The sequence below is a fragment of the Crocuta crocuta genome, unplaced genomic scaffold, assembly GCF_008692635.1.
Source record: "Crocuta crocuta isolate KB4526 unplaced genomic scaffold, BGI_CrCroc_1.0 scaffold168, whole genome shotgun sequence".
In the NCBI taxonomy this organism is placed as follows: domain Eukaryota; kingdom Metazoa; phylum Chordata; class Mammalia; order Carnivora; family Hyaenidae; genus Crocuta; species Crocuta crocuta.
The window spans coordinates 4,886,414-4,912,086 of record NW_027532591.1 but is presented as its reverse complement, the minus strand read 5'-3'; the positions used below and the strand labels follow the sequence as shown (position 1 = coordinate 4,912,086).

At 44.4% G+C, this 25,673-nt stretch overlaps 1 protein-coding gene across 1 annotated transcript; it reads right to left on the bottom strand.

Moving 5' to 3' along the window:
* Window positions 1-935: 935 nt before the first annotated feature.
* Window positions 936-24,732, bottom strand: GPX7 (glutathione peroxidase 7). The gene is made up of 4 exons (XM_077779807.1): window positions 24,324-24,732; window positions 8,148-8,580; window positions 3,278-3,539; window positions 936-1,727 (listed from the first exon to the last, which is right to left on the bottom strand). Exons 2-4 carry the CDS (start codon window positions 8,451-8,453, stop codon window positions 1,564-1,566), a joined length of 732 nt encoding a protein of 243 aa, XP_077635933.1. The 5' UTR covers window positions 8,454-8,580; window positions 24,324-24,732; the 3' UTR covers window positions 936-1,563.
* Between the last annotated feature and the right edge of the window lie 941 nt (window positions 24,733-25,673).

Sequence of the window (25,673 nt, the reverse complement as noted above, 5' to 3'; positions counted from 1 at the left end):
CTCAGTTAAGTTCCTTCTAATCCTCCTGTACGTGCAAACATATGATATTTGTCCTTCTCTGACTGACTTATTTCGCTCAGCATAACACCCTCAAGTTCCATCCATGTTGCTTGGGTGCAGAGATATCTTAAAAATATTTTTAAGAAATAAATCTAATTCATTCATATTAAGAACTGTATTAGTGTACCATTTGGATTTGTGCCATAATTTGTTATCAGACCATATTGATGGACACAGAGATACATCCAATTTTCACTATTATAAACAGTGTACATACATATTGTACATATATATTTGCACAATTGGGGAGACTTCTGGGATGAAAAATGATGGGTCAAAGGGCATGAATATTTTGTTTTAAAAGATATTGCCAGATCACCCTCCAAAAACTTATGTCAGTTAATTGTCCCACCAACAGTTACTGTGAATGCCCATTTCCCCACATCCTTACCAACTATGAGTATTATCATTTAAAAAATCTTTCCAACTTTAATGAGGCTGAACATCTTTTCATATCCTTATTATCCAACTACATTATCTTGTGAATGATCTCTTCATATCTTTTACCTATTTGTTATTGTAGTGTACTTTTGGTCAGTGAGCTCTAATTGGGCAATAATGAATGGCTTGAGTTAAAAAAAATTTTAGGAAGGCTTTGTACCAGATTGCTAACAGTGTTTATCTACCTCCAGGGAGTGAGATACAGAAAACAAGGGAGATATTTTCATTTAAAAAAATTTTTTTTCAATGTTTATTTATTTTTGAGAGAGAGACAAAGTGCAAGTGGGGGAGAGGCAGAGAGAGAAGGAGATAGAATCTGAAGCAGGCTCCAGGCTGAGCTGTCAGCACAGAGCCCAGTGTGGGGCTTGAACTCATAAACTGTGAGATCATGACCTGAGCTGAAGTTGGACGCTTAACAGATCGAGCCACCCAGGCGCCGTGAAACTTTTATTTTCATTTAATATTATCCTGTATTATTTTACAATCTATTTGCATTACTTTTTCAATTAAAAAAAATAATACAGAGGAAAACAACTACAACAACAAATAAATCTTTGGCCTGGATTCTCAATGGCTAGAAATTCATGTTGGTTGCAAGTTTTTATAGATTACAAGTTAATTTTTGGTTCATATGCTAAAAACATTTATTGAATGCCTCCTAGTGAGCTGGCATTGCCCTCGGCACCTTTCATAGGTCGTTCAGCCTCATCCTCACAACAGCCCTGTGAGGTAGGAATTGGTCCCATCTTATAGATTATTGCTTGATATACTTCTATTTGCCACATGTTTTCATGGGCCAGAGGTACTTATTGGCTGGTGAGTCACTGGTCAAGGGCTCTCATTGGCCAGGAGTTCCTATACATTGTTCTAAGACTCGAATGCAAAATACTAGATATTTCCTCCCATAGGAATAAAAAGGTAGGTGGGATAAAAGTGGAGTAAGGAGAGTCCATAGGCCCTCCCTCCGAGCACCATTGAGCACAACTGAGTTTGCTTTGGTCACCATCCAAGGTGTGTGTGTGTGGGGGGGGGGATGGGACAGTGGGAGAGAAGAGAAAGTGGTTATAAGTCTTCTCGCTTCTTCAGGATGAGCTTCCTCACGAGTGCTGTGATCTGGGGCCTGATCTCCTCCACCGACACAGTTGGGTCCCAAGCCCCTACTACTTTTCCGTCTGGGGCCACTAAGTACTTCCAGAAGTTCCAGGTGGGCTCCTTCCCAGAAGTCTCTAGAGAAAAAGGAAGAAGGAAAGCAAAATGTGCTTCCAGGGGGCCCCCCTCTCCTGGAATTCCACTATCGGTGTCCATCCTTCCCTTGAAGCAAGTTGTTCTATTATTTAGAATTAACTAGAGAGCTTTTTAAAATCCTGATGCCCAGGCCACAACCCAGACTACTTAAATCAGAATCTCTCATGGTAAGACTCAGGAATCATTAATTTTTTTTTAAGTTTATTTATTTATTTTGAGAGAAAGTGCAATTGGAAGAGGGGCAGAGGGAGAGAGAGAATCCCAAGCAGGCTCCATGCTGTCAGTGCAGAGCCCAATGCAGGGTCCTCAATCCCATGAACTGTGAGATCATTACCTAAGCCCAAACCAAGGGTCAGATGCTTAACTGACAGAACCCACCCAGGCACCCTCAGGCATCAGTACTTTTTTAAAAGCTCTCTAGGAGATGTCAATATGGCCCCAAGGTTGAGAACCTCTGCTTTAGGATTCTGTGAAGTACTTGATAAAGCAGTGTCAGATCCTCCTTTCTTAATGATCTCAAGCTACTAAATAGTCTGTACCCTATTCTCTAAGGAAATCTTAATGGTTTCCAAATGTTAGTCTGTGGACTGGTTGCATCTGAATCTTGGTGGTTGGGGTGGGGGGAGGTGCTTAAAATAAACAGATTCTTGGGCCCTGCTTCAGTAGGGTCTTAGACTAAACCACTTTTAAGAGTTCCCCAGTTGCTACTAAAGCACAGTTAAGTTTGATCTATAACTATGGGAACTGGAAAGGTACTAATAAAAACACAAAGGGAATAAAAAGCAAATATTAGGATTGACCCGTAGGATAAAATTTAAATCTGCCGCAGTAAGAGATCTTTTGTTTGCTACACTGTTTTCATTTACTCCTCCAGGAAAATGGGTGGGGGTTGGTAGTGAGGGATGTGAAGGCAATCAGCAGCATGGCACAGAGACAAAAATGGAGCCCCCAAAGGAAGAGAAAGGCCCAAGGAAGGAAACAGTACCATAATGATAAGGTTGGCCCGTGACCTCATTTTGCAGTTCTGAGGCTTCTGGGGATGCAGAGGGGTCCTATTTCTGAAATATTAAGATCTGGTATTTTAGCTCTGAAGGTTCCCTCCATGGTCTACAGACTTTGCCCCTAACTCAGGACAGGAGATACCTGTCAGCCATCTTGGTCAGCCTTCTCAAGGCATGTGGCATCCCCTGTCTGCCCTTGGTTTCTCCATCCTAAATCCATAAGCTCGACTAATTCACGTTGACTAAATCTGTCAGTCTCCTTTTAAAATCCCTGTGTATGAAGACAAGACCCCAGAGAAGTCTGCTAGAGTGACCCTGAGGGAGAACTTCAAGGCAGCAGGGGTAGAGATATTCTCAGGCAGGAAGACGTCTCCGCTCATTTTCAAATATGAGTGCTGGAACAGACCATGAACCTATATGCAGGGGTCTGAAAGGGGCACAGGTCACCCGATCAGCAAGTAGCTTATGCTACGCAGGGAGCCATGACCTCAGCCAGCTGAGGGAAGGTGAGGGAAAGGATCAGGACTCACGGATCAGGTACTTGAAGGCAGGGTGGGCACCAGTGCCGGTAACTGCGACCTTGCTAAACATGGGGAAGGAGACACTGTAGGTGCGGCGGGCGAAGCTCTCGATCTCCTTGTTGCTATCGGGCTCCTGTTGGCCAAACTGGTTGCAGGGGAAGGCAAGCACATTGAAGTGGTGGGGCCCCAGGTCCCGCTGCAGCTGCTGCAAGGCTCTGTAGTGCTGGTCTGTGAAGCCGCACTCGCTAGCCACGTTCACCACCAGGGACACCTGGGTGGCAAAAACAAAACCCGGATACATACACAACCCAGTGAAGAGTCATACACTTGCACACGCCCGACATGCTCCCATGGTGACCCCCCCAACAATTAACGCTTTCTCATATATTCAAGAGCACAATGTATACATACATAAATGTGCAATGCTCTCACAAATACACGAACACATGCACATAGGCAAAAATGAAATCAAACGTTCAGGGGCTTGCAGATATGTGTGCACACACATACACAAACGTTCATGAGAATAAGCATACAATATACATTAATGGGGATGCATATGCCCATGATACAAAAATATCACACATGCCCATAAACACGCACAACACATTTACACAGAGAGGCACACACACTGGTGAGCTCACATCAGGAGATAATGTGGGGGCACCTGGATGGCTCAGTTGGTAAAGTGTTTAACTCTTGATTTTGGCTTAGGTCATGATCTCTTGATCATGAGATTGAGCCCCATGTTGGGCTCTGCGCTGAGCATATGGAGCCTGCTTAAGATTCTCTCCCTCTCTCTCTCTCTCTCTCTCTCTCTGCCACCCTCCCCCCCAACCTTTCTCCCCTGCTGGTGTGTGCTCTTGCTAAAATAAAAAAAAATTAAAACAAAAAAGGAGGTAATACGGGGGGGAATGGAAAGTCAGACCTGGGTTTAATTTCTAGCTCAGTCAACTGGCACTCATCACTTTACATGAGTAATAAACCCTTCTAAGAAACCCACTGTGAACCCTGAAGACAGGAGCAATGTCCTCTTCACCTCTCGGCCTGACATATGGAAAAGTCTCAGAAAGCGCTGAATGAATAAGTAAGTGTGCACACATACACAGTTGCCTGCATGGGTATAGAGATAGACATAGGTTTTCTTCATAAAATGACCCCATTGCAATCCCTTTTTGCACCTCTCCCTCCAGCACACAAATATCACTTTCTTGAAGCACTAGACTAATCCTTAAACTTATTATCACCTTATACTAAATGCATTTATTTATACCCTTTAGGTGATAAATACAAAGCTGGCTGATGGAACTCGATTACAAGACAGCAATTAGAATTTTGGCACCAAGGCTGTTATACATTGTTAAAGAGTTCTTAAATCTTACCCCATGTCTGGGCAGCCCAGCTCTGTCTCTTTGGCCACTTTTTTGGAAGAGCTGGGATGATACTAGCAGGTTCCATAAAGAGGGCCACCTCCCAGAGATAGCTTGGGGCACTGGACATGCACAGGCACAAACTGCTCAGGGTAGGCAGGGTTTTTCAACCTCAGCACTATTGACATTTGGAGCCAGATCATTCTTTTTTTTAAAATTTATTTATTTTGAGACAGAGCAAGAGAGTGTGAGTGAGGGTAGAGGCAGAGAGAGAAACAAAATCCCAAGCAGGCTCTGAGCTATCAGTGCAGAGCCCGAGACCCGGCTTGATCTCACGACCCATGAGATCAAGAGTCGGTGCTTAATGGACTGAACTACTCAGGTGCCCCACTGGGCCAGATAATTCTATTATGAAGGGGCTTTCCTATTCATTGTAGGATGTTTAGCAACATCCCTGGCCTCTACCCACAAGATGTCTAGTTTTTTGAAAAATTTTTTAACTGTTTATTTATTTTTGAGAGAGCATGAGCATGAGCAGGAGAGGGTCAGAGAGAGGGGGAGACACAGAATCTGAAGCAAGTTTCAGGCTCTGAGCTGTCAACGCAGAGCCCAATGCAAGGCTCAAACCCATGACCCATGAGATTGTGACCTGAGCTGAAGTTGTAGGCTTAACTAATTGAGCCACCCAGGCACCCCGATGTCTAGTTTTGACAATCAAAAATGTCTCCAAACATTGCTGTATGTCTCCTGGGGAGCAAAATCACCCCCAGTTGAGAACTACTGGGCTGAACGATGAGAACCGTTGAGCTGTAACTCCCCTACTCTGACTCTACCAGATGAGGAAGGGGCCATTCTACGGGGCCACAGACCATTAGAACAACCTCCCCCATTTGTGTCAACATGTCATATTTTGCCTGTGGTGTTGAGAAACTGGGACCCTTAACTCTCTTTCTTCCTTAATTAGGGGTCTTCCTCTTTCTTTTCTGCCGGATCCCTGGGCAATGAGAGCATTAAAAGTTGTTTATTTTTAACCCACGTCTTGTATGTCTGCCCCCCCTTGGAAGGAGGGAAATCCTGCTTCTAGTTCCATACCTGAAACCAAAAAGCTTCTCCTTAAACTGACCAAAATATGGATGGACAGACACACCCAAATACACATAGTTAATTTACATATATGCATATCCAAACATAGAGACAGACTCAGGTGTGCACATAGAAGCAAGGAAACAAATAAATCATTTGCACACATGCTACACTCAGGCCTACATGTACATAAGCTCACACCTTAGATAAACACATTCACAGGTAGTCACCCATTCATCCATACTCAACACTGGTCTAAATGACTGCCTTCCCAGTTAGCCTCAGGGCATAAACTATACAAATCTTGCTCATGGCTTTGTCTCCAGGGCTGGATCCAGTGCCAGGCATGTAGTGGGAGCCAGTAAATCTTTTTCAATTTTTAAAAAGACTGTGGTAAAATATATATAATGAACCAGTAATTATTTACAGGTGAATGAATGACTAAGCGGTAGCCCTAACTTGGGTTAACTCACAGAATCATTTACAGCTTCCCTGGACTGACTATTTCTGGTTTCCTTCTAACCCTGGCAGCTAAGAGCTTGGGCTCTGGAGCTGGACTGCCTATGTTCAAATTCTCACTCTTATCTTTTAGCAGGTGTGTGACTTTGTTCTTTTTTTTTTTTTAATTTTTTCCAATTTCTTTCTGATTGATTTCTTGGCTTCTCACTCCCACGCTTTTTAGGATTTACTAGTAACCGAGAGTATGAAAACACTCAGAATTCTGGGGTCACTTCTCTGGGTCATTTGTCTCCAGGGTTTCTGTTCTTCACATCCTGGGTGCCTTATTACTTCTGAAAATAAATAGACATTGTTCTATTTCCATTCTAGCACCGATTACCACTGTACGAGGAATTACCTTGCTCATTTCTGTTCCTGTTCTGTTCCTCTCTCTTCTCCATTTCATATAAGCTCTATTGAAGTGGAAACTTGTCTGCTTTGTTTGCCACTGTATCCCAAAGACTGGCCTAGTACTTAGTATACAGTAGGTACACAATAATAAAGAATGAATGAATGAATGAATGAATGAATAGCAGAGCTAGTCAAGTGCTAAACCTGGGGCTCTCTGTCAGGCTACACTACAAGGAAGGAGAGGCCTGACAGGGAATGGACACTACTCTTATTGGCTCTTTGTCCTCAGTCCTAGATGAGTTTCCTGCTGGAGCCCACCAAAAACAGGTATGGAGCACTCTACCAAGAGCTTCCACACTGTCTTCTCATTTGAAATTCATAATACCTTGGAGGACAATCAGGACAAGGAATACTGCCCCCAGGACTCCCAGCGTAATTGGGCATTTTAAGGTTCAGAAAGTACTTTCTTCAGTAAAGACTTGCTCCCAGGAAAAGAATGCTGAAGAGCATCTTTGTGTGGTCCATCCACATCTGGATGCTGTACCTATGTGTTCATTACCAACTCGTCACCTTTCCCACACCAAGGCCCTAGGGCCATCTTGAGAAATGGGACTCTGAGTGCTCTTCATTATACACAGTGTGACATCTAGGCCTCTGAATATACTGTTCAAGGCGCCTCTTGGTCCCTCCCTACTCTCTTCAGCCTCATCTTCCACCACTCAGCCTCATGCTTTATACTCCTTCAAGCATATCTGCTTGAAGGCCACCCACTCCTCCTCCGTACTTCTTGCTGTTTGTTTGCCTCTGAGCCTTGGTATGAACAGTTCTTTGCCTGGAATGCTCTTTTTGGTCTTGCCAAAACTCACTCCTATTTCAAAGATTCACCCAGGCACTTTTCCTCTCTGCGTCCTCTCTGAGAGACTTGGTAATGAGATAGCAGTTAGCCTAGATGACTCTTGTATCTCAGCCCGAGCTGCCATCTTAGGAGTTTGCCTAGACAAGCCCACAGATGGATGGGGAGTTCTCTCCAGGCTCTGTGCTTTCTAGAGCTGTATAACCTTTCCTCTGGGCCTTCGTGTCCTCTCTCTAGGACGATTTGTGTAAAGGTCCCCGTGCACCTTAATTGCTAACTCCCCCTGCACTGCATATTCATTTCCACAGGCTTCTCACTGCACTCAGTATCAGCAACAATCCCAGTTCCAGAGCGGAAACTGGGGATGGGAGAGACAAAGGCGCCAGAACGCTCGGGTTGCCTTTCGACCGGTGCTTGACAAAGGCCTAGCCGAGGCTCGCAGCCTCTGGGAGAGTCCAGATTCCACAGCCCAGACTCGCTGAGAGGGAAGTCGGCGTCGGCTGGGAGAGTTTCGGGTTTCACTGCGCGCCGGGGGCCGTGCCACGTAGTCGGCGGGACTGACTCCGCTCAGGATCTGGGGGCGCCGCACCCCGGTGGGAATGCCCGGGGGAGTGGGAACCAGGGCAGGGCTGCGGGGCCCCCTCGGGGCCACACCCGCAGGGTCTCGGGTTCCCGCAACGGGCCCTGCGCGGGCTGCGCCGCGGCCCCGCGGGCGGACACTCACCGAACCGCGGTACTTCTCCAGCGACACCAGCTTGCCCCGGATGTTGACCGCCTTGAAGTCGTAGAAGTCCTGCTCCCGCTGCGCGCAGGCCGCGGCAGACAGGAGCAGCCACGCCGCCACCAGCGCACCCACCATGACTCGCTCCCGGGCTGGCGGCTCTGCGAGGGCAAAATCCTGGCTAGGGGACCCAGCGTGGGGGCGGGCGGAGGCGGCACCGGCGCCAGGGGGCCGGCGAGGCAGGACGCGCCCCCTCGCCTTCTGCCCCGTGGCTGTGGCGTGCGGGGCTCTGGACCTCAGTCTTCCCATCTGCACCGCGGGAGCGTTGGACTGCGCGCGAGTTTGCGATCCCGGAGCCGTGGTTTCAGGCTTCTGACTATTGAGACCATTCCGATCAGTTGCAATGAGGCTGCGTCTTGTTTCAGGATGCAGAGACCTTGTAGGGAAAGAGTGGTGAAAAATTCGATTTGAGAGTTCAGGTTTTAATTCGCTCAGGGGCCTTAAGCTGACCAGGCCACTTGTGTGGGCTTCAGCCTCTCCGTCAGTTCAGTGGAGCTAGCCTCCCTTCCTGACGCACCTAGGCAATATAGAACGGGAGTAGTATAAAAAATGGAGATGAAACTGATGGGGGGAAAAGAAACAAATGCCAGACTTTGGTGCTGCTCTGTCTCCAGGCAGAATTCCTGAAGCTTACAGATTGTAGCACTTCTACAGCTCTCTCGAGGACTTTATTGCTTTACCTCTATAGCTTTGCTCTTATTAGTGTCACTTTCCCTGATAGCTGTAAACATGCCTTGAGATAAATTTGCAATTACCTGCTGAGCATAGAGCCCACTGATGCACATCTGAAGGGTCTCCAGGCTGATGTTTTGCTAGGCAGTAGTAAATAACCTAATCATAGCAGCAGCTAGCCCCTCAAGATCCTGAAAGCTTTACTTCCAAATTCCTTGGAGATTTAAGCTATCCTTAACCCCCAGTAACTAAAAAGTGTATAATCAGTGACTCTTCACAATCCCAGTGCAGCTCTTTCTGCCCACGGGTCCTGAGTCAGGCTTTAATAAGAGCACTTTTTGCACTGATAAGTCTCAGGAATTCTTTCTTGACCGTTACTCCTGGCCTACATCACATCAAAACGCTTTGTCAGCTGAATGGTGCCTACAAACTTTAGGTGAATGAATGTGTACCTTCCCTGAAAAAGATGACACAGAGAAAGGGAAGAGAGGACAGAGGGCCTGTTGTAGGTTGGGTTCCGGGGAAGCAGATGCTGAGATAGAGGTCGCAGTGCAGGAATTTATGAGGGAGCCCCCTTGGGATCAACACGTGTGGAAAGGAGGGTGAGAACAGGAGTGGGCACAAGTCCAGATCTCCATGCAGGCCCAAGGACAGTCTTGGTTGATCCCATGGGGACTCTGGAGCTAGAACGGCCCATCAGAATAGTCCCCAGATAAATGAAAATGGCCAGGCCAAGACTTTATATCCCTGCTACACCTGTCTTTGGATGTGGGGCCATCTGAGAAAGGATGTGACAGGAGCCAAGGGGATCCTGTCCCTGGAGGGGCTGACAGTTAAATGTTTTCCACTGACAGCACTCCCAGCAGCTGGTGTCTCAGGTCTTTACTGAGGGGAAATCTGGGCAACCATTACAACGTCTCCCACACTCAGAAAACCTGTAGTTGCTGAGGCCACTTTTAGACAAAGAGGCTTGAAGGATGGAACATGGAAAGGGCCACGGTGACCACCTGACTGAATACAGACAGGCTCATCAGGGGACCCACCCCAAAATACCCATGGGCCCTAACGGACCAATGAGCTACTTACAGCTAGGCACAGTTACCAAAAAAGGGAAAATTCCGTATGTGGCCACACCTCCTTGTCTTCCCCCTTTAAAAACAGCTTCCATGTGGGGTGCCAAGGTGGTTCAGTTAAGCATCCAACTCTTGATTTTGGCTCAGGTCATGCTCTCACTGTTCATGAGTTCAAGCCCCATATCGAGCTCCACGCTGAAAGTGTAGATATAGATCCTGCTCGGGATTCCCTCTCCTTCTCTCTGCTCCTCCCCTCCTCGAAATAGATAAATAAACCTTAAAGAAACAAATAAAAATAACAGCCCCCACCCACTGTCCGTTTGCTGCTCACCCAGCTGCTCCCTTGCTGTGTATTCAATAAACTTCTAGCTGCCTTGTTCTGCCTCTGGTGAATTCTTTCACTGCTTGTGCCAGACTTCCACCCTATGGTCACCTCACATTTGGGGGTTCCATCCCATCAGGACAGACGCACCGTTTATTTTATTTACTCTTTTTAATGCTTATTTTTGAGAGAGAGACAGTGTGGGCAGGGAGGGCCGGAGAGAGAGGGGACCACAGAATCCGAACCAGGCTTTAAGCTCCGAGCTGTCAGCACAGAGCCCAACGTGGGGCTTGAATGCACAAACTGTGAGATCATGACCTGAGCCAAAGTCGGAGGCTTAACCGACTGAGCCACCCAGGCGCCCCTGGACACACCATTTAAGCGCCACATTGCTGAGCCCCACAAAATGCCAAGCATGGTGCTGGGTGCTGACGCTGTACTAACTTCTTCAGGAGCTCACAGGCTGCTGTGACAGTGTAGCCAGCATGCAGCTTGCAAGAGTCCCAGATAGACCAAGTTCGTCATTGCTGACAAAATCCAAAGGCAGAAAGACAAGTGGTGGTGAAACAGGAAAAGAATTTATTTCAGTGGGGACAGCACTGGGAAGACAATGGGCTAGTGCGTCTCAAAGACTGTTTCCAAAGTGGCAAAAATACGTCCAGGTTTATATAAGGAAAGTGTGGGACCAAAGTGGGCGGGCACGTGCACATAGGCAGTGACAGTCAAGTTGATCATTGTCTTGGAGTCCATCACAGGCAGGGTCTTGCTGGCTCAGCGCAGTCCTGACTGTTTGAGAGGGTGTTTGTGCTGTCAGTTTGGGTTCCCACATCCCAAACCCAGGGATGCTTTGCTTTCCACCTGAACCAAGAGACAAAGTGGACGAAAGAACCCAACTGGAAAATTCGAGGTCGAAATGGAGGCAGCCAAAATCCGCTTTCATGAGAAACCAGGTACACTGGAGATTTTATGTAATGTAGTAAGGGCTAAGCATTCCAACAGTCATTCAACGAAGACTTATTGAGCACCTGGTCTATGCCGGGTTCTCCTCTAGGTTTCTCTTATGCAGTGATGAACAGGACAGGATAGTCCCTACCCAAAGGGAGACAGGTATTAAATAATTCATAAATAGGTCTATAATTACTGCTGCGTTAAGTTCCATCTAACTTAACCTGGTAGGGAAGGTAGAAGCAGGCAAGGAGGGCTTCCCAGAGGAAAGTTTGAGCTGCATTCTGAAGAAGAAGTAGAAATTGAGCAGGCTGAAACAAGGAAACAAGTTCAAAGATCCTGAGTGAGAGAAAAACATGGTGCATTGAGAAACAAAGATGGCCATCCTGCCTGGAGCAGAAAGAGCAAAGGGTAAGAAGGGAAGGTAGTGAGGCAGGTAGGGGTGAGGCCACACAGCACCTGGTAGGCCACAGTAAAGATTATGGTCTTTAAGCCAAGAAATGAGGGTGGTTTGTTGTTGTTATTTAAAGCAGGGTAGTGGCAGTGAGTCCTACGGTGTAGGTGTGGAAAGATACCTCTGGCTGTTCCAAAGAGAGTGGATAGAAAGGAGAAAGAGTGCATATGTTCTAGATGCTGAAGTAAAGGAAACTGTGCATTTTTGAGGCCTAGAGACAGTTGCTAACCTGCTTAGTCAGGAAAGTCTTTTTGTAGGTGGTAACACTAGAACTGTTATCTTCAAAGAGGAATGGGAATTCTCCAGTTTGGGGAAGGGGAGGGCAAAGATGTTGGCCTGAGAGAGCAGTGTCTGTGAAGGCGCAGAGTCTTCACAAGAGTCAGCTTGGCTGTTGAGATGAGACGAGTAGAGTATAGACGAGGTGGGAACAGCCATCAGAGGCCAGACGGAGAAGGGTCTTGAGTGCCAAGTCTAGGAGCTTGGACTCCTCTCTCCATGCTGTGGTGAGCAAAGATTTTGAAGATGGCACAAAATCACACAGTTAATGAGACTTAAATCCAGGCCTTCAAACTCAGAACATGCGATCTTTCTACACTGCCAAGGTGACTCTCTCTTGAGGAGCAGACAGCATTACCAGGAGAAGAGGAAAAACAGAGAAATGGTGCTCCAGACAAGGGCCAAGGCAGGAATAAAGTGCCCCCAGCCTTCCCACTCCCTCCTCCGCCCCACCTCCGTGGGAGCCTTGAGCCTGTGATGCTCCTCTGGTATTAAATGGCTCCCCCTTTACTCTGCCCCGTGAAGATGTTGATCTCCCTTCCTGCCATCTGTCCCTTTCACTCAGCCTTTCCCTGGATGTCCCAATAACCACGAGTTCTCAAATTCTGCTCCATGCAGAATTTTGCAAGCTCAGCCAAGCTATTTCCTGTAAAATCCAGATAGGCAGGCATTTCTACTCAGCAGGGGAAAAAAAAGTTAGAGGTGAAGTGTTTCTCACTTGTAAATTTCTCTTCTGGGGCCTACCCTTCTCCCCTATTCATGCTTTGGAACCCAGTTCAGATTTCACCCCCTGGTGGTACTAAATCACTCTCTCTTCTCTGATGCCTTTGTAGTTTCATTTTCCTCTTGGTGGGCTGATGGTAATATTGTGCAGCTGTCTGTTTCCGTGGCCTTGGGGGCAGGCTGGACTATATCTGAATTATCTTTGTCCCCTTGACATACATTAGCTAGTCAGTAAATATTCATTTTTCGTAAACCTTCTGGTGACTTTCATTATTTGTCTATGCTGGAATCTGATATGAGATGCTACTGATTTTAGCCATCAGTGTATATTTTGTCATTTTATTTTCAGACCACTACGAATTTTTTTGTGTTTCTGAAAGAGCACAGCTATTGCCAAATGGTCTATCTATACAAGTGGGAGACAAATACACGCACAGTTCTTAGCTGAACACCTGGAAGGGTGAGGGACTCACTCCTGGATCTCCTATAAAACCTCAAAGAAGCTTTTAATGGGCATTTATTTTATTTTATTTTTTAATGTTTTATTTATTTCTAGGAGAGAGAGAGAGAGAGACAGCGTGAGCAGGGGAGGGTCAGAGAGAGAGGGAGTCACAGACTGAAACAGGCTCCAGGCTCCGAGCTGGCAGTCAGCACAGAGCCCGACGCGGGGCTCGAACCCACGAACCGTGAGATCATGACCTAAGCGAAAGTCGGACGCTTAACCGACTAAGCCACCCAGGCGCCCCTAATGGGCATTTAGAATACTTATAAATGTTTTGTTCATTCATCAGATAATTGAACACCTACTATCTACAAAACACATTTTAAGGGCTAGGAATATAGTAGTTAAGAAGACAGACCAAAAAAGACAGTAATTCTTGAACTTACCTTCTAGTAGGGGGAGAAAGAATAATACAAGTTGGTAATATGAAACGTACATATAACACATTAGATGATGATAAGTTGGGAAGAGGGATGGAGAATGTAGTGGTAGGGTGGGGAGAGATTGCAACTTTAATTCGAATGATCAAGAGGCCTCACTGAGAAAGTGGCATTGGGCAAAGACCTGACGAAAGAGCGCAAACAATGGGAAAATAAGAGCAACTTTCCAGATAGAGGAGACAGCAAGTACAAAGGCCCTGAGGCAGAAGCATGCTTAATGTGTGCAGAGAACAGTAAAGAGGCTAGCATAGCTGCAGTGGAGTGAATGAGGGAAAAGTAACAGGGGATGACATTAGAGAGGTAATAGGATGGGAGGGGGCACATACTGCAGGGCCTTACGGGCCATTGTAAAGACATTGGCTTGGAATCTGAGATGTGAAGCCATTAGGGGCGCCTGGGTGGCTCAGTCGGTTGAGCGTCCGACTTTGGCTCAGGTCATGATCTCACAGATTGTGAGTTCAAGCCCCGCGTTGGGCTCTGTGCTGACAGCTCAGAGCCTGGAGCCTGCTTCAGAGTCTGTGTCTCCCTCTCTCTGACCCTCCCCTGCTCATGCTGTCCCCTCCCCTGCTCATGCTGTCTCTCTCTCTCTCTCTCAGAAATAAATAAAACATTAAAAATTAAAAAAAAAAGAGTTTTAAGCAGGGGAACGGCATTTCTAACTCATATTTCAACAGAATCACTCTGACAACCATACTGAAGTAAGGAGGCCAGTCAGAAGGCTATTGCGATAATCGATGTGAAGTAAAATGCAGGCTTACACAAAAGTAATGGCGGTGGAGGTGGTGCAAAGTAGTGCGATTCTGAATATATTTTGAAAGTAGAGGCAAAAGGATTTCCTGATAGTTGAATGTCGCAGGTGGCTTTAAGGTTTTGGCCAGAGCAACTGGAAGAATGAAGTTTGGCCATTAATGGAAATGAAGATGCCTTACAGGGGCAACTGGTTTGGGATGGAAAATCGAGAGCTCAGTTTGGGACCTGTTAAGTTTGAGTGGCTTACTGGCAGCGGTCTGCTGGTCAATGTCTGACAACTGTCGCACCAAGGGAAAAAGGTGTGTGTGTGCATATGTGCGCATACACCCACTTAAGTGTATTATAACATTTACCGATTTAAATGACGCATGGCACATGATTCACAAATACTAAAATTTAGTAGTTCTCTCCCTATCTATGAGAGATATGTTCCAAGACCCACAATAGATGCCTGAAACCATGGATAGTACTGAACCCTATACAAAGCTATGTTTTTCCCTATGCATACCTGAGAGAGTTTAACTTACAAATAGGCACAGTAAGAGATTAACAACAAGTGCAAATAATAAAAGAGAACGGCTGTAACAATATAGTATAAAAGTTGTGCGAATGTGGTCTTTCTCGCTCTCTCAAAACACCTTGTACCGTGTTTGTAACCAGGGCACAGGGGTGCAAGAGCACCTGGCTCCAGAGTCCCCACACAGATCGGGTTCAGCCGCTGGCAGCTGACAGAATCCAAAGTCAGAGAGTGGTGGGGAAACAGGAAAGGGATTTATTTCAGTGAGACCAACACCAGGAAGACAATGGATCAGCTCTCAAAGACTGTCTCCAAAGTGCTGAAAATAACTTCTAGGTTTATATAAGGAAAATGTGCCACAATGGTGGGTGTGTACGTGCTGGTGGTCAGTAAAGGTCAGGTTGATCATTATCTTGAGGTCAATCTCCACGGGGTCTTGCTGGCTCAGGGCAGTCCTGATTGCTTGAGGGGGTATTTTGGGTTCCTATTGGGATGTTTTGCCCACAGAGTCTTTTGCCTCAGTTAAGAGATAAGTTGGAAACGGGGCACCTGGGTGGCTCAGTCGGTTAAGCTTCCGGCTTCGGGTCAGATCATGATCTCATGGATTGTGAGTTCGAGCCCCGTGTCGGGCTCTGTGCTGACAGCTAGCTCAGAGCCTGAAGACTGTTTCAGATTCTGTGTCTCCCTCTCTCTCTGGCCCTCCCCTGCTCACGCTGTCTCTCTCTCTCTCAGAAATTTAAGAAAAAAAAAAAAGAGAAAGATAAGCTGGAAAGAAGAACTTAATCAATATGTGAAAGTACAGACTGAGGTCAAAATGAAGGTAGCAGAAATTCCCGTTTCACCCTTCTTGTGATTATGTGAGATAATAACAGGCCTATAGGATGAGAGAAGGTGAGGTGAACAAGTAGGCATTTGTGATGTAGCATTAGGCAATAATTGACCTTTTGATGATACATCCAAAGGAGAACTGTCTAGGGTGCCTGGGTGGCTCAGTTAAGTGTCCGACTTCAGGTCAGGTCATGATCTCATTGTTTGTGAGTTCGAGCCCTATGATCTTGTGGTTCCTGATTTTGAGCCCCACGTAGGGCTCTGTGCTGACAGCTCAGAGCCTGGAGCCTGCTTCCGATTCTGTCTCCTTCTCTCTCAAATAAATAAACATTTTAAAAAATTAAAAATAAAAAAAAGGAGGACTCTCTTTTCCTAGACTGCCTTTGACCCAAGATAAGTGAAAATACAGAAGGCAAAAACTTGGAAAGGGAAGACTACTTCATATAATACTTTCTATCACAGGTGAGCCTTGGCGGCTGTGGTTTGTGAGTGCAAGCCCCACATTGGGCTCTCTGCTATCAGGGTGGAACATACATCAGATCTGCCCCCTGCTTGCCTCCACTTTCTTGCTCTCAAAAAATAAATAAACATTAAAAACAATAAATCCATATGGCAAATTTATTGTAACAGAGTGCTTTGATTTTTGCCAAGTGTGTGTGTGTGTGTGTGTGTGTGTGTGTGTGTGTGCTTTAAGTAATCTCTACATCCAACATAGGGCTTGACTTCATGACCCCAAGATCAAGAGTCACAGGCTCTACTGACAGAGCCTGACGATTTCTGCCAAATTGTATCTGTGGCCAGCTAATGGTAGCTAATCTGTGGCAATTCCTGAACAAGTACAGTTTCAAGTTTCAGCCATAAAAAAGAATGAAATCTTGCCTTTTGCAAGGATGTGCAACGACAATGACCTCTATAGAGTATAATGCTAAGTGAAATAAGTCACAGAGTAAGACAAATATCACATCATTTCACTCATATGTGGAATTTAAAAACAAAACAAACAAACAAGAAAAACAAAGAGCCCCCAAAACAGACTCTTTTTTTTTTTTTAAATAGTTTATTGTCAAATTAGTTTCCACATAACACTCAGTGCTCATCCCCACAAGTGTCCTCCTCCATGCCCATCCCCCCCTCCCCCCACATCCATCAGTCCTCAGTTTTTGTCAGCATTCAAGAGTCTCTCATGGTTTGCTTCTCTCCCTTTCCCCCACCATTTCCGCCCTTCTTCTCCCCCTTGGTCCTCCGTCAAGTTCCTCCTAATCCTCCTATACGTGCAAACATATGATATTTGTCCTTCTCTGCCTGACTTATTTCGCTCAGCATAACACCCTCAAGGTCCATCCATGTTGCTACACATGGCCAGATTTCATTGTTTCTCATTGCCATGTAGTATTCCATGGTATAGATAAACCACATCTTCTTGATCCATTCATCTGTTGATGGACACTTAGGCTCTTTCCATAAAACAGACTCTTAACTACAGAGAACAAACAGATGATCACCAGAGGGTAGGTGGGTGGGTGAAGGGGTGAAATAGGTGAATGGGATTGTGGGGATAAGCACTGAGTGTTATGTGGAAACTAATTTGACAATAAACTATTAAAAAAAAAAAAGAGTACACTTACATGATGAATGTATAGAATTGGTGAATCACTATATTGTACACCTGAAACTGATATAACACTGTATGTTAACTATAGTGGAATTAAAATAAAAATTGCAATTTAAAAGTATAGTGCCAAGGTGAATATTGGTTGCTATTTGTTCACATTAACAGTAAGATGAGGGCCACCTGGCTGGCTCAGTCAGTAGAGCATGTGGTTCTTGATGTCAGGGTCATGAGTTCAAGCCCCACAGTGGGTGTAGAGCCAACTTAAAAATAAACAAACAAACAAACAAAAACAAAATACTAAGATGAAAGTGAAACTATAAAGACTTCACTAGTCAATGACACAAATGATTGCTTTGCTGACTCAGATAGTAGTTTTTCAATACTGGAAGAATAGTTCCTCAATTTTGTTATGTTATTTACAGTGTAATAGCTACAGCCACAGTGCAATCTAAATTTAATCTGCATTATTAAAATGTTTTATATCAGTTTCTTAAGTTTAGGCAATCAACGTAGTAATAGGTCAAACTCTGGTAACATTTTGCCAATTTCTGCAGTAATACTCTCACTGTGGCTGGTTTTGGAGCTACCAACATAATGTCACTGAATGTGGAGTTAGGAAAAGATATAAGAATACTACACCATTGGGGCGCCTGGGTGGCTTAGTCGGTTGAGCGTCCGACTTTCGCTTAGGTCATGATCTCGCGGTTCGTGGGTTCCAGCCCCGCGTCCGGCTCTGTGCTGACTGCCAGCTCAGAGCCTGGAGCCTATTTCAGAGTCTGTGTCTCCCTCTCTCTCTGACCCTCCCCTACCTACTCTGTCTTTCTCTCTCTCTCCTAGAAATAAATAAAAATATTAAAAAAAAAGAATACTACACCATTATATAGTATTTCCACAATACAGAAAGAATAGATGTAAATAACACCAAGAGCATAAAAAATAATAAAATATAAATTAGAAAGTTATGAGTTTTAAAATTTACCTTTTAATATAATTTATTTAATTTTAAGTTTACATAATTTAATTTTTAGTAATGGCTGTGTTTAACAAGAGACTGGACAAATTCCTGAAAAAATAACAACTGGCTCTAGAAGCCAGCCCCAGACACTACTCCTTTCTCTAGTTAGGTTGCATATCTCAATCTGGATGTGGAGGAAAGCTCTAGGTTAAAGATATAAATTTGGGAGTGGACAGTATATGGAGTGTTTAAAGCCAGGATACTGAATAGTGATGGAAAGTTGGTGTAGATAGACAGGAGAACTGAGAACAGTTCTTGGGACTCCAACATTCAGCATCAGGGAGATGAAGAAGACATCAGGAAAGTGGGAGAGAACCAGAAGAGGAGACTTAACAGAGTAGCTAGAAGAACAGAAATCAATAGAGTGCAGTATCATGGAGGCCAAGTGACGAATTTGTTCCAAGATAGAGTTATTATTTATTTATTTATATATTTTTTTTGTTTAATTTTTAAATTTTAGTTATTAAAAATTTTTTGTTTTAATGTTTTTTTAATTTTGAGAGACGGATACAGACAGAGTGTGAGGCAGGGAGGGCAGAGAGAGGGAGACATAGACTCGGAAGCAGGCTCCAGGTTCTGAGCTGTCAACACAGAGCCTGATGCAGGGATCGAACCCACAAACTGTGAGATCATGACCTGAGCCAAAGTCAGACACTCCACTGACTGAGCCACCTAGGTACCCCTAATTTTTAAATTTTAAATTTTTTGTTTTGTTTTACCAAGCAGTTATACTAGCCAAATGCTGCTGATAAATCAAGATTAGGACTGAGAACTGAACATTGGACTTAGCAATTTGTCTTTAACCAATTAAGAGAATCAAACAAAAATACAGTATTTTCATGCATTTTTGGTACTACTCATGCTGCTCCCACTGCCATTTCTTCTCCCTTCCTTATCCTTCTAGCAAGTTCCCATCCTGCTTCCAGGCTTTATCAGTCAGAGTCTCAATAGGAAACAGATGACACACTCAGATTAGGACAATTAGACAAAGGTTTATTTACAAAGGGACTAGTTTCAAACATGTGGGTGGAGTATAGAGGAAGACAAGGGATAGTTCAAGAACTATGTGAGCTGTTACACCCCTTGACCTGAAAGGGCGGGTAGAGGGAGGAGAGACTACAGAAACTGGAAGAGTACTGTTCATCAAGCCATCGTGAAAGGGACACTTATTTTCAAAAAGGGCACCTGGGTGTCTCAGTAGGGTAAGCATTGACTTCAGCTCAAGTCATGAGGTCACCGTTCTGGGGGTGGAGCGCCACATGGAGTCCAGCATGGAGCCAGGTTGGGTTCTGTGCTGACAGTGCAGAGCTTGCTTGGGATTCTCTCTCTCTGTTCCTCTCTTGTCCGTGCACTTGCTCGCTCGCTCTCGCTCTCGCTCTCTCAAAATAAATTTAAAAAAAAAAACTTAGAAAAAAACAAAACAAAGNCACAAGCGAAACTTGCAGGAAGTAGCCAGGAAATTAATTATCCAGCCCTCCCTGTCACCAATCCTGTGCATGGGTGTTGGCCCACACCTAAGTGGAAAGTGGAAACCAGAGAGCAAAGGAGCCAATGGACTTAGTCTCCACAGGTTCGGTGTACTAGGCAGACAGTAGGTGGACAGTGGTTCCAAAAGCCAAACAGAAGGTATCCAGCACACAAACCCAACTCAAAGGATGATTTTCTCAACATTGGTTTAAAAATTATTTTTATTTTTAATTTTTTAATTTAATTTAATTTAATTAATTTATTTATTTTTTAAATTTATTTATTTCCAGGAGAGAGAGAGAGAGAGACAGCGTGAACAGGGGAGGGTCAGAGAGAGAGGGAGACACAGACTCTGAAACAGGCTCCAGGCTCTGAGCTGGCAGTCAGCACAGAGCCCGACGCGGGGCCCGAACCCACGAACCGCGAGATCGGACGCTCAACCGACTAAGCCACCCAGGCGCCCCTAATTTTTTTATTTTAGAGAGAGGTAAGCAGGGGAGAGGGGCACAAGGAGAGAGAGAGAAAGAGAGAATCTCAGGCAGGCTCCACACTTGGAGCATGAAGCCTGATGTGAGGTTTGATCCCACAACCCTGAGATCCGGACCTGAGCTGAAATCAAGTTGGACGTTCAACCAACTGAGCCACCCAGATGCCCTTTTTCAGTTTTATTTTTTAGTAATCTCTACACCCAACCTGGGGCTCGAACCCACAACCCTGAAGATCTAGAGTTACATGCTTCACTGGCTGAGCCAGCCAGCTGCCCCTCTCAACATCTTTAGGTAGCTAGGAGTGCCTATTCTAAGCTTCCCTTTAACATAGTAATGCCGTATTGCAATCCTGGCTGCACCTTAGAATCACCTGGGGAGTTTTTAAAAAATATTGCTGTCTAGTCCCATTCCAGATCAGTTGAGTCAGAAAGTCTGGGAATAGGTCCTCAACATTAGTGCTTTTTAAACATCCTCCAGGTGATTCTAAGATGCAGCCAGGATTGAGAACCACTGCTGTGTTGTCATTGCCTACCTACCTGTGTTTCCTTGAGGAGTGTCTCAGTGCTTTTAGGGTAAGATCATGTCTTTAACCTGCAGCATGGAATCTGATACAGAGCAGGTGCTCAGGACATGAAAGTTCACATTACAGAGTGTGATTGACTTCACATTTTGTGTAATTTTGTTAGGATTGTGGTATATATATCGCCTACGGTATTGTTTTCAATCTGCAAGTTGCAGACCATTAATAGGTCATAGACCAGCATGGGGGAAGAAAAGGAATTGAATAGAAATATAAGAGTAGGTGACATATAGTAAGGGTTAGTGTAGTATTGTGAAACAGGTATGCGCGATCCAGATTGCAACATAAACTGTTTCTACTGTGAAATGCATTCACAATTCTTGAAATCCAGCGACCTAGGACAAGTAATCTCTCTGTACTTCTGTTTCCCTACCTTTAAAAAAAAATTTTTTTTTTACATTTATTTATTTTTGGGAGACAGAGTGAGACAGAGTGTGAGTGGGGGCGGGGCAGAGGGAAAAGTACAGAATCTGAAGCAGGCTCCAGGCTCTGAGCAAGCGTTCAGCACAGAACCCAATGCAGGACTCAAACCCACAAACCATGAGATCATGGCCTGAGCTGAAGTCAGATGCTCAACCGACTGAGCCACCCAGCCACCCCTCCCTATCTTTTAAAATATGGATAATAATAGTACCCCCTACCTCATGGGACTGTAATGAAGATTAAGCCAAGTAATACGTGCCAAGTGCTTGGTGTCTAGCACAGTATACATAATCAACAGTACCTGTTTTATTGTTCAACAACAAAAACGTTTTTTAAAAGCAAAATATAAAATTTTAGTGGTGCCTGGGTGGCTCAGTCAGTTGACTGTCCGACTCTTGGTTTCAGCTAAGGTTATGATCTTGTGGTTGGTGAGTTTTAGCCCTGCAATCAAGGCTTTGTGCGGACAGCGCTGAGTCTGCTTGGGATTCTCTCTTTCTCCCTGTCTCACTGCCCCTCCTGAGCTTGTGCTCACTGTCTTTCTCTCTCAAAAACAAATAAATAAACTTAAAAAAAAACTTTAATAAGTAAATAAATAAATATTTAATTTATAAATTAAAATTAAATATTTATTTAATATAAAATCTATTTAATATAAAAATTTAATATAAAAATTAAATATTTATTTAATAAATAACATTTTATTTATTCTGCAATTACTGCTGTATAATATTAGGCATACAGACAGATAAGAGCACTTTTTCTTAAATCAGTTATTGGAAAATGCTATGGCAATAAATAACCTTAACAAATAGGAAGCTATATACCCAACCTCTTTCCTTTTCTTGAGGTCAGGAATGCTGTGGGGCCTGACTAGGGTAGTGGAGGTGCTGCCTTAGATTCTATCTGAAGCTATGTCCTATTAATATCTCTACTACTTCTGACTGGTGCCCACAGGCTATCTCTGCACCTGCTCTTGGAAAATTAGCACAGCTCTGTTTAAAGGCCCTGGGAGTAGGTTCTAAGCAGGGCTTATTTATTTGTATATCCAAAGCACTTAACACCATACCTGGTACTCAATAAATAGGCTAAACTATTGATAACTGTTTTGTGACCTTGATCAAGTCACACACTCTGGACTAGAGTTTCCTGTGTATAAAATGAGAGATTGAATGGAAATTGGAGGTAAAAGGAACCTCTAATTTTAGAAGTAAGGAAGCTAAGACTCAACTAGGGGAAGGGACTTATGCAAGTTCACATGACAAGTTGGTAGGGATGCAGAGGTTATAGCTGACGTTCCTCAGTTCCATGGTAGAGCACTTTCTATGGTATTGTATTGTCAATCCAATTGTAAAATCCTAGCATGCAGTTAGAGTCAACAAACGAAAGATACACATAGCAGCAGGGGTAGATCTTGAAAAATATACCGTGTTATGCAAAAGTAAGATACACAGCGAGATACATAATCGAATACCATTTACATAAATGTAAAATGTGTGAGAACAATATGAAAACGGACATTTTTGGGGGCACCTGGATGGCTCAGTTGGTTAAGTGTCTGACTTCGGCTCAGATCATGATCTCATGGTTCATGGGTTCGAGCCCTGTGTCAGGCTCTGTGCTGACAGCTTGCTCAGAGCCTGGAGGCTGCTTCAGATTCTGTGTCTCCCTCTCTCTCTGCCCCTCCCCCACCCATGCTCTCTCTCAAAAATAAATAAACATTTTTTTAAAAAATTTAAAAAAAAACAGAAAAGACACATTTTATAAGAACAATATAAAGCAGTTGCACAATCAACACTTTAAAGAGTTACCTGCAGGGGTGGGGAGAGGAAAGGGGGTAAAAGAGAATCAATAGGGACATCTGGCTGGCTCAGTTCATAGAGCATGCAATTCTTGATCTTGGGGTCATGAATTCAAGCCCTGTGTTGGGTGTAGAGATTACGTTTAAAAAAAGAGAATAAATGAATGAATGAATAAATAAATAAAACAAGAGATAGGCCTTCAAAAGAAGAGAACGGAGGGGCGCCTGGGTGGCTTAGTCGGTTAAGCGTCCGACTTTCGCTTAGGTCATGGTCTCGTGGTTCGTGGGTTCGAGCCCCGCGTCGGGCTCTGTGCTGACTGTCAGCTCAGAGCCTGGAGCCTGTTTCAGTCTGTGACTCCCTCTCTCTCTGACCCTCCCCTGCTCACGCTGTCTCTCTCTCTCTCTCCTAGAAATAAATAAAAAAATATTTAAAAAAAACAAAAACAAAAACCAAACAAAAGAAGAGAACGGAGTAATATGTTTAACTATCTGCACTTAAAGTTTAAAAATAAAATAAAATAGAATAGGGTTGCCTGGATGGCTCAGTCAGTTAAGTGTCAGATTCTTGGTTTCTGCTCAGGACATGATCTCATGGTTTGTGGGTTTGAGCCTTGCATTGGGCTCTGTGCTGACAGTGTAGAGCCTGCTTGAGATTCTCTCTCTCCCTGTCTCTCTGCCCATATCCCACTCATGCTTGCTTTCCCTCTTTCTCTCTCTCTCAAAAATAAATAAATAAACTTAAATAAAATAAAATACAATGATCTCTATCTTTTTGGGAATTTTATTTCTAGCAGCATATGTAAAATGGAAAGCAGATAGGTGTTGTTGATTTCTTTCTTTTTTCTAACATTTATTTTATTTTTGAGAGACAGAGTGTGAGCTGTCAGCACAGAGCCCAACGTGGGCCTTGACCTTATTAACTGTAAGATCATGACCTGAGCTGAAGTCAGATGCTTAACCTACTGAGCCACCCAGGCTCTTTTTTTTTTTTTTTTTTGAGAGTGAGAGACAGAGCGAGCAGAAGAGCTAGGGAGAGGGGCAGAGAGGTATAGAGAAAGAGAAAGAATCTTAAGCAGGCTTCATGCTCAGCATGGAGCCCAATGCTGGGCTCAATCCCACAACCCTGGGATCATGACTTGAACCGAACAAAATCAAGAGTTGGACACTCAACCAACTGAGCCACCCACGTACCCAGGTGTCATTGATTTCTAAAAAATTCCCTTCCTCTCCTTACCTTCTATCCTCTAGGCTTCAGCATCTTTCATTTGGACTCCTGGAGCAGGTTTCTTCTTGGTCTCCCTGCCTCCACTCTCTCCCCATCCAATCCAATGCAATTTTCCACAGAGACCAGAATAATTGTTCTCACACAAAAATCTGATCATGGTTCTCCTTTGTTTAAATACTCTTCAGTGACAGCTTGTGACCAAACAATATGTCTTTTTCTATGTAGCTTCTTTCACTCATCATAGGTCATTTGGTTATCCGTTCTGTTACATTATGAGTTTTCTGAGGAAAGAGACAGTGTTTTATTAATCTCTAAATCTTCAATACCTAGCCCAGGGTCTGGCACTTGGTGGGAGCCCAGTGAATATTTGAGGAATGAACGGATGCATGATTCCCCTGAGACTTTGTAATTAAACTAGCCATTTCCCCATCGTCAGTGGGGCCCCAGCTTCAGATCCCTGGGTGATGCAGGTGAGTTGCTAGGCAACAGCATGAGGTTGGCTCTGGGGTCACAGTGGAGAGTGTGCAATGGAGGCCGAGGCTGAGGTAATTAAAAACACTTCTATTCAGCAGCCTCTGAACTGCCTCTGGTTTTGCCCCCCCAGCCCATCCCCCACACAGCTGCAGGAGGGATCTTTCTAAAACAAGCACAGACCATAGCACTCCCCTATTCCAAAATCTTTGGGCTCTCAGTTGAGGAAACTAAGGTTCAGAGATTTGAAATAACTTGCCCAATGTCCACATAACAAGTAAAGTGCAGAGCTAAACCTAGGTTTTTCTGATTCAAAAACCCAAGACCTTTCCAGTATTTTGATTTTGGATGAAGTGAATTTGGGGTGTCCACAGGTCATCAGGTGGAGAGATCCAGGAGTCCATGGGTAACATCGCTGCCCTTCCTATCAAACCCTTCCATGGAGTAGGTGCTTCAGCAACAAACAAAACGTATAAGGCTGGGAGACCAGTTCCCTGTGAGAAAAGGGATAATCTTGAAGGTTTCATCCACTTTCATATATGGAGTTTCAATTAGTGGGCTTTGATCCAGAGAGCAGCAACATCAAAACTCTAGAGTCTGTCTCCTGACTTCACTGATCCCAGAAAGGCACAACAGAGTAGTAAGCACTTGACTCAGACTGGAAGAACAGGGGGGAGTTGTCAGGAAAGGATTCTAGGACAAAAGGACATTTTGAACAATGAGCAGAAAACCAGGTAAAGATAAGGGGAATGTGATAGGGATAGTTCACCTTCCTGGGTGAAATTATATAGTTCTTTCAGGTATTCATTCAATCATTCATTCCACAAATATTTCTTGGTTGAGCCACGTACCCTATACTTCAACCACACTGAATTTCTCACTGTTCCT

Coding starts and splice junctions, on each gene's coding strand:
- GPX7 (XM_077779807.1), bottom strand. CDS start 8,453: ATGGGAAGACTGAGGTCCAGAGCCCCGCACGCCACAGCCACGGGGCAG. Junction 3,540..8,147: donor TGGAGAAGTACCGCGGTTCG/GTGAGTGTCCGC, acceptor TTTGCCACCCAG/GTGTCCCTGGTGGTGAACGT. Junction 1,728..3,277: donor TGCCTTCAAGTACCTGATCC/GTGAGTCCTGAT, acceptor CTTTTTCTCTAG/AGACTTCTGGGAAGGAGCCC.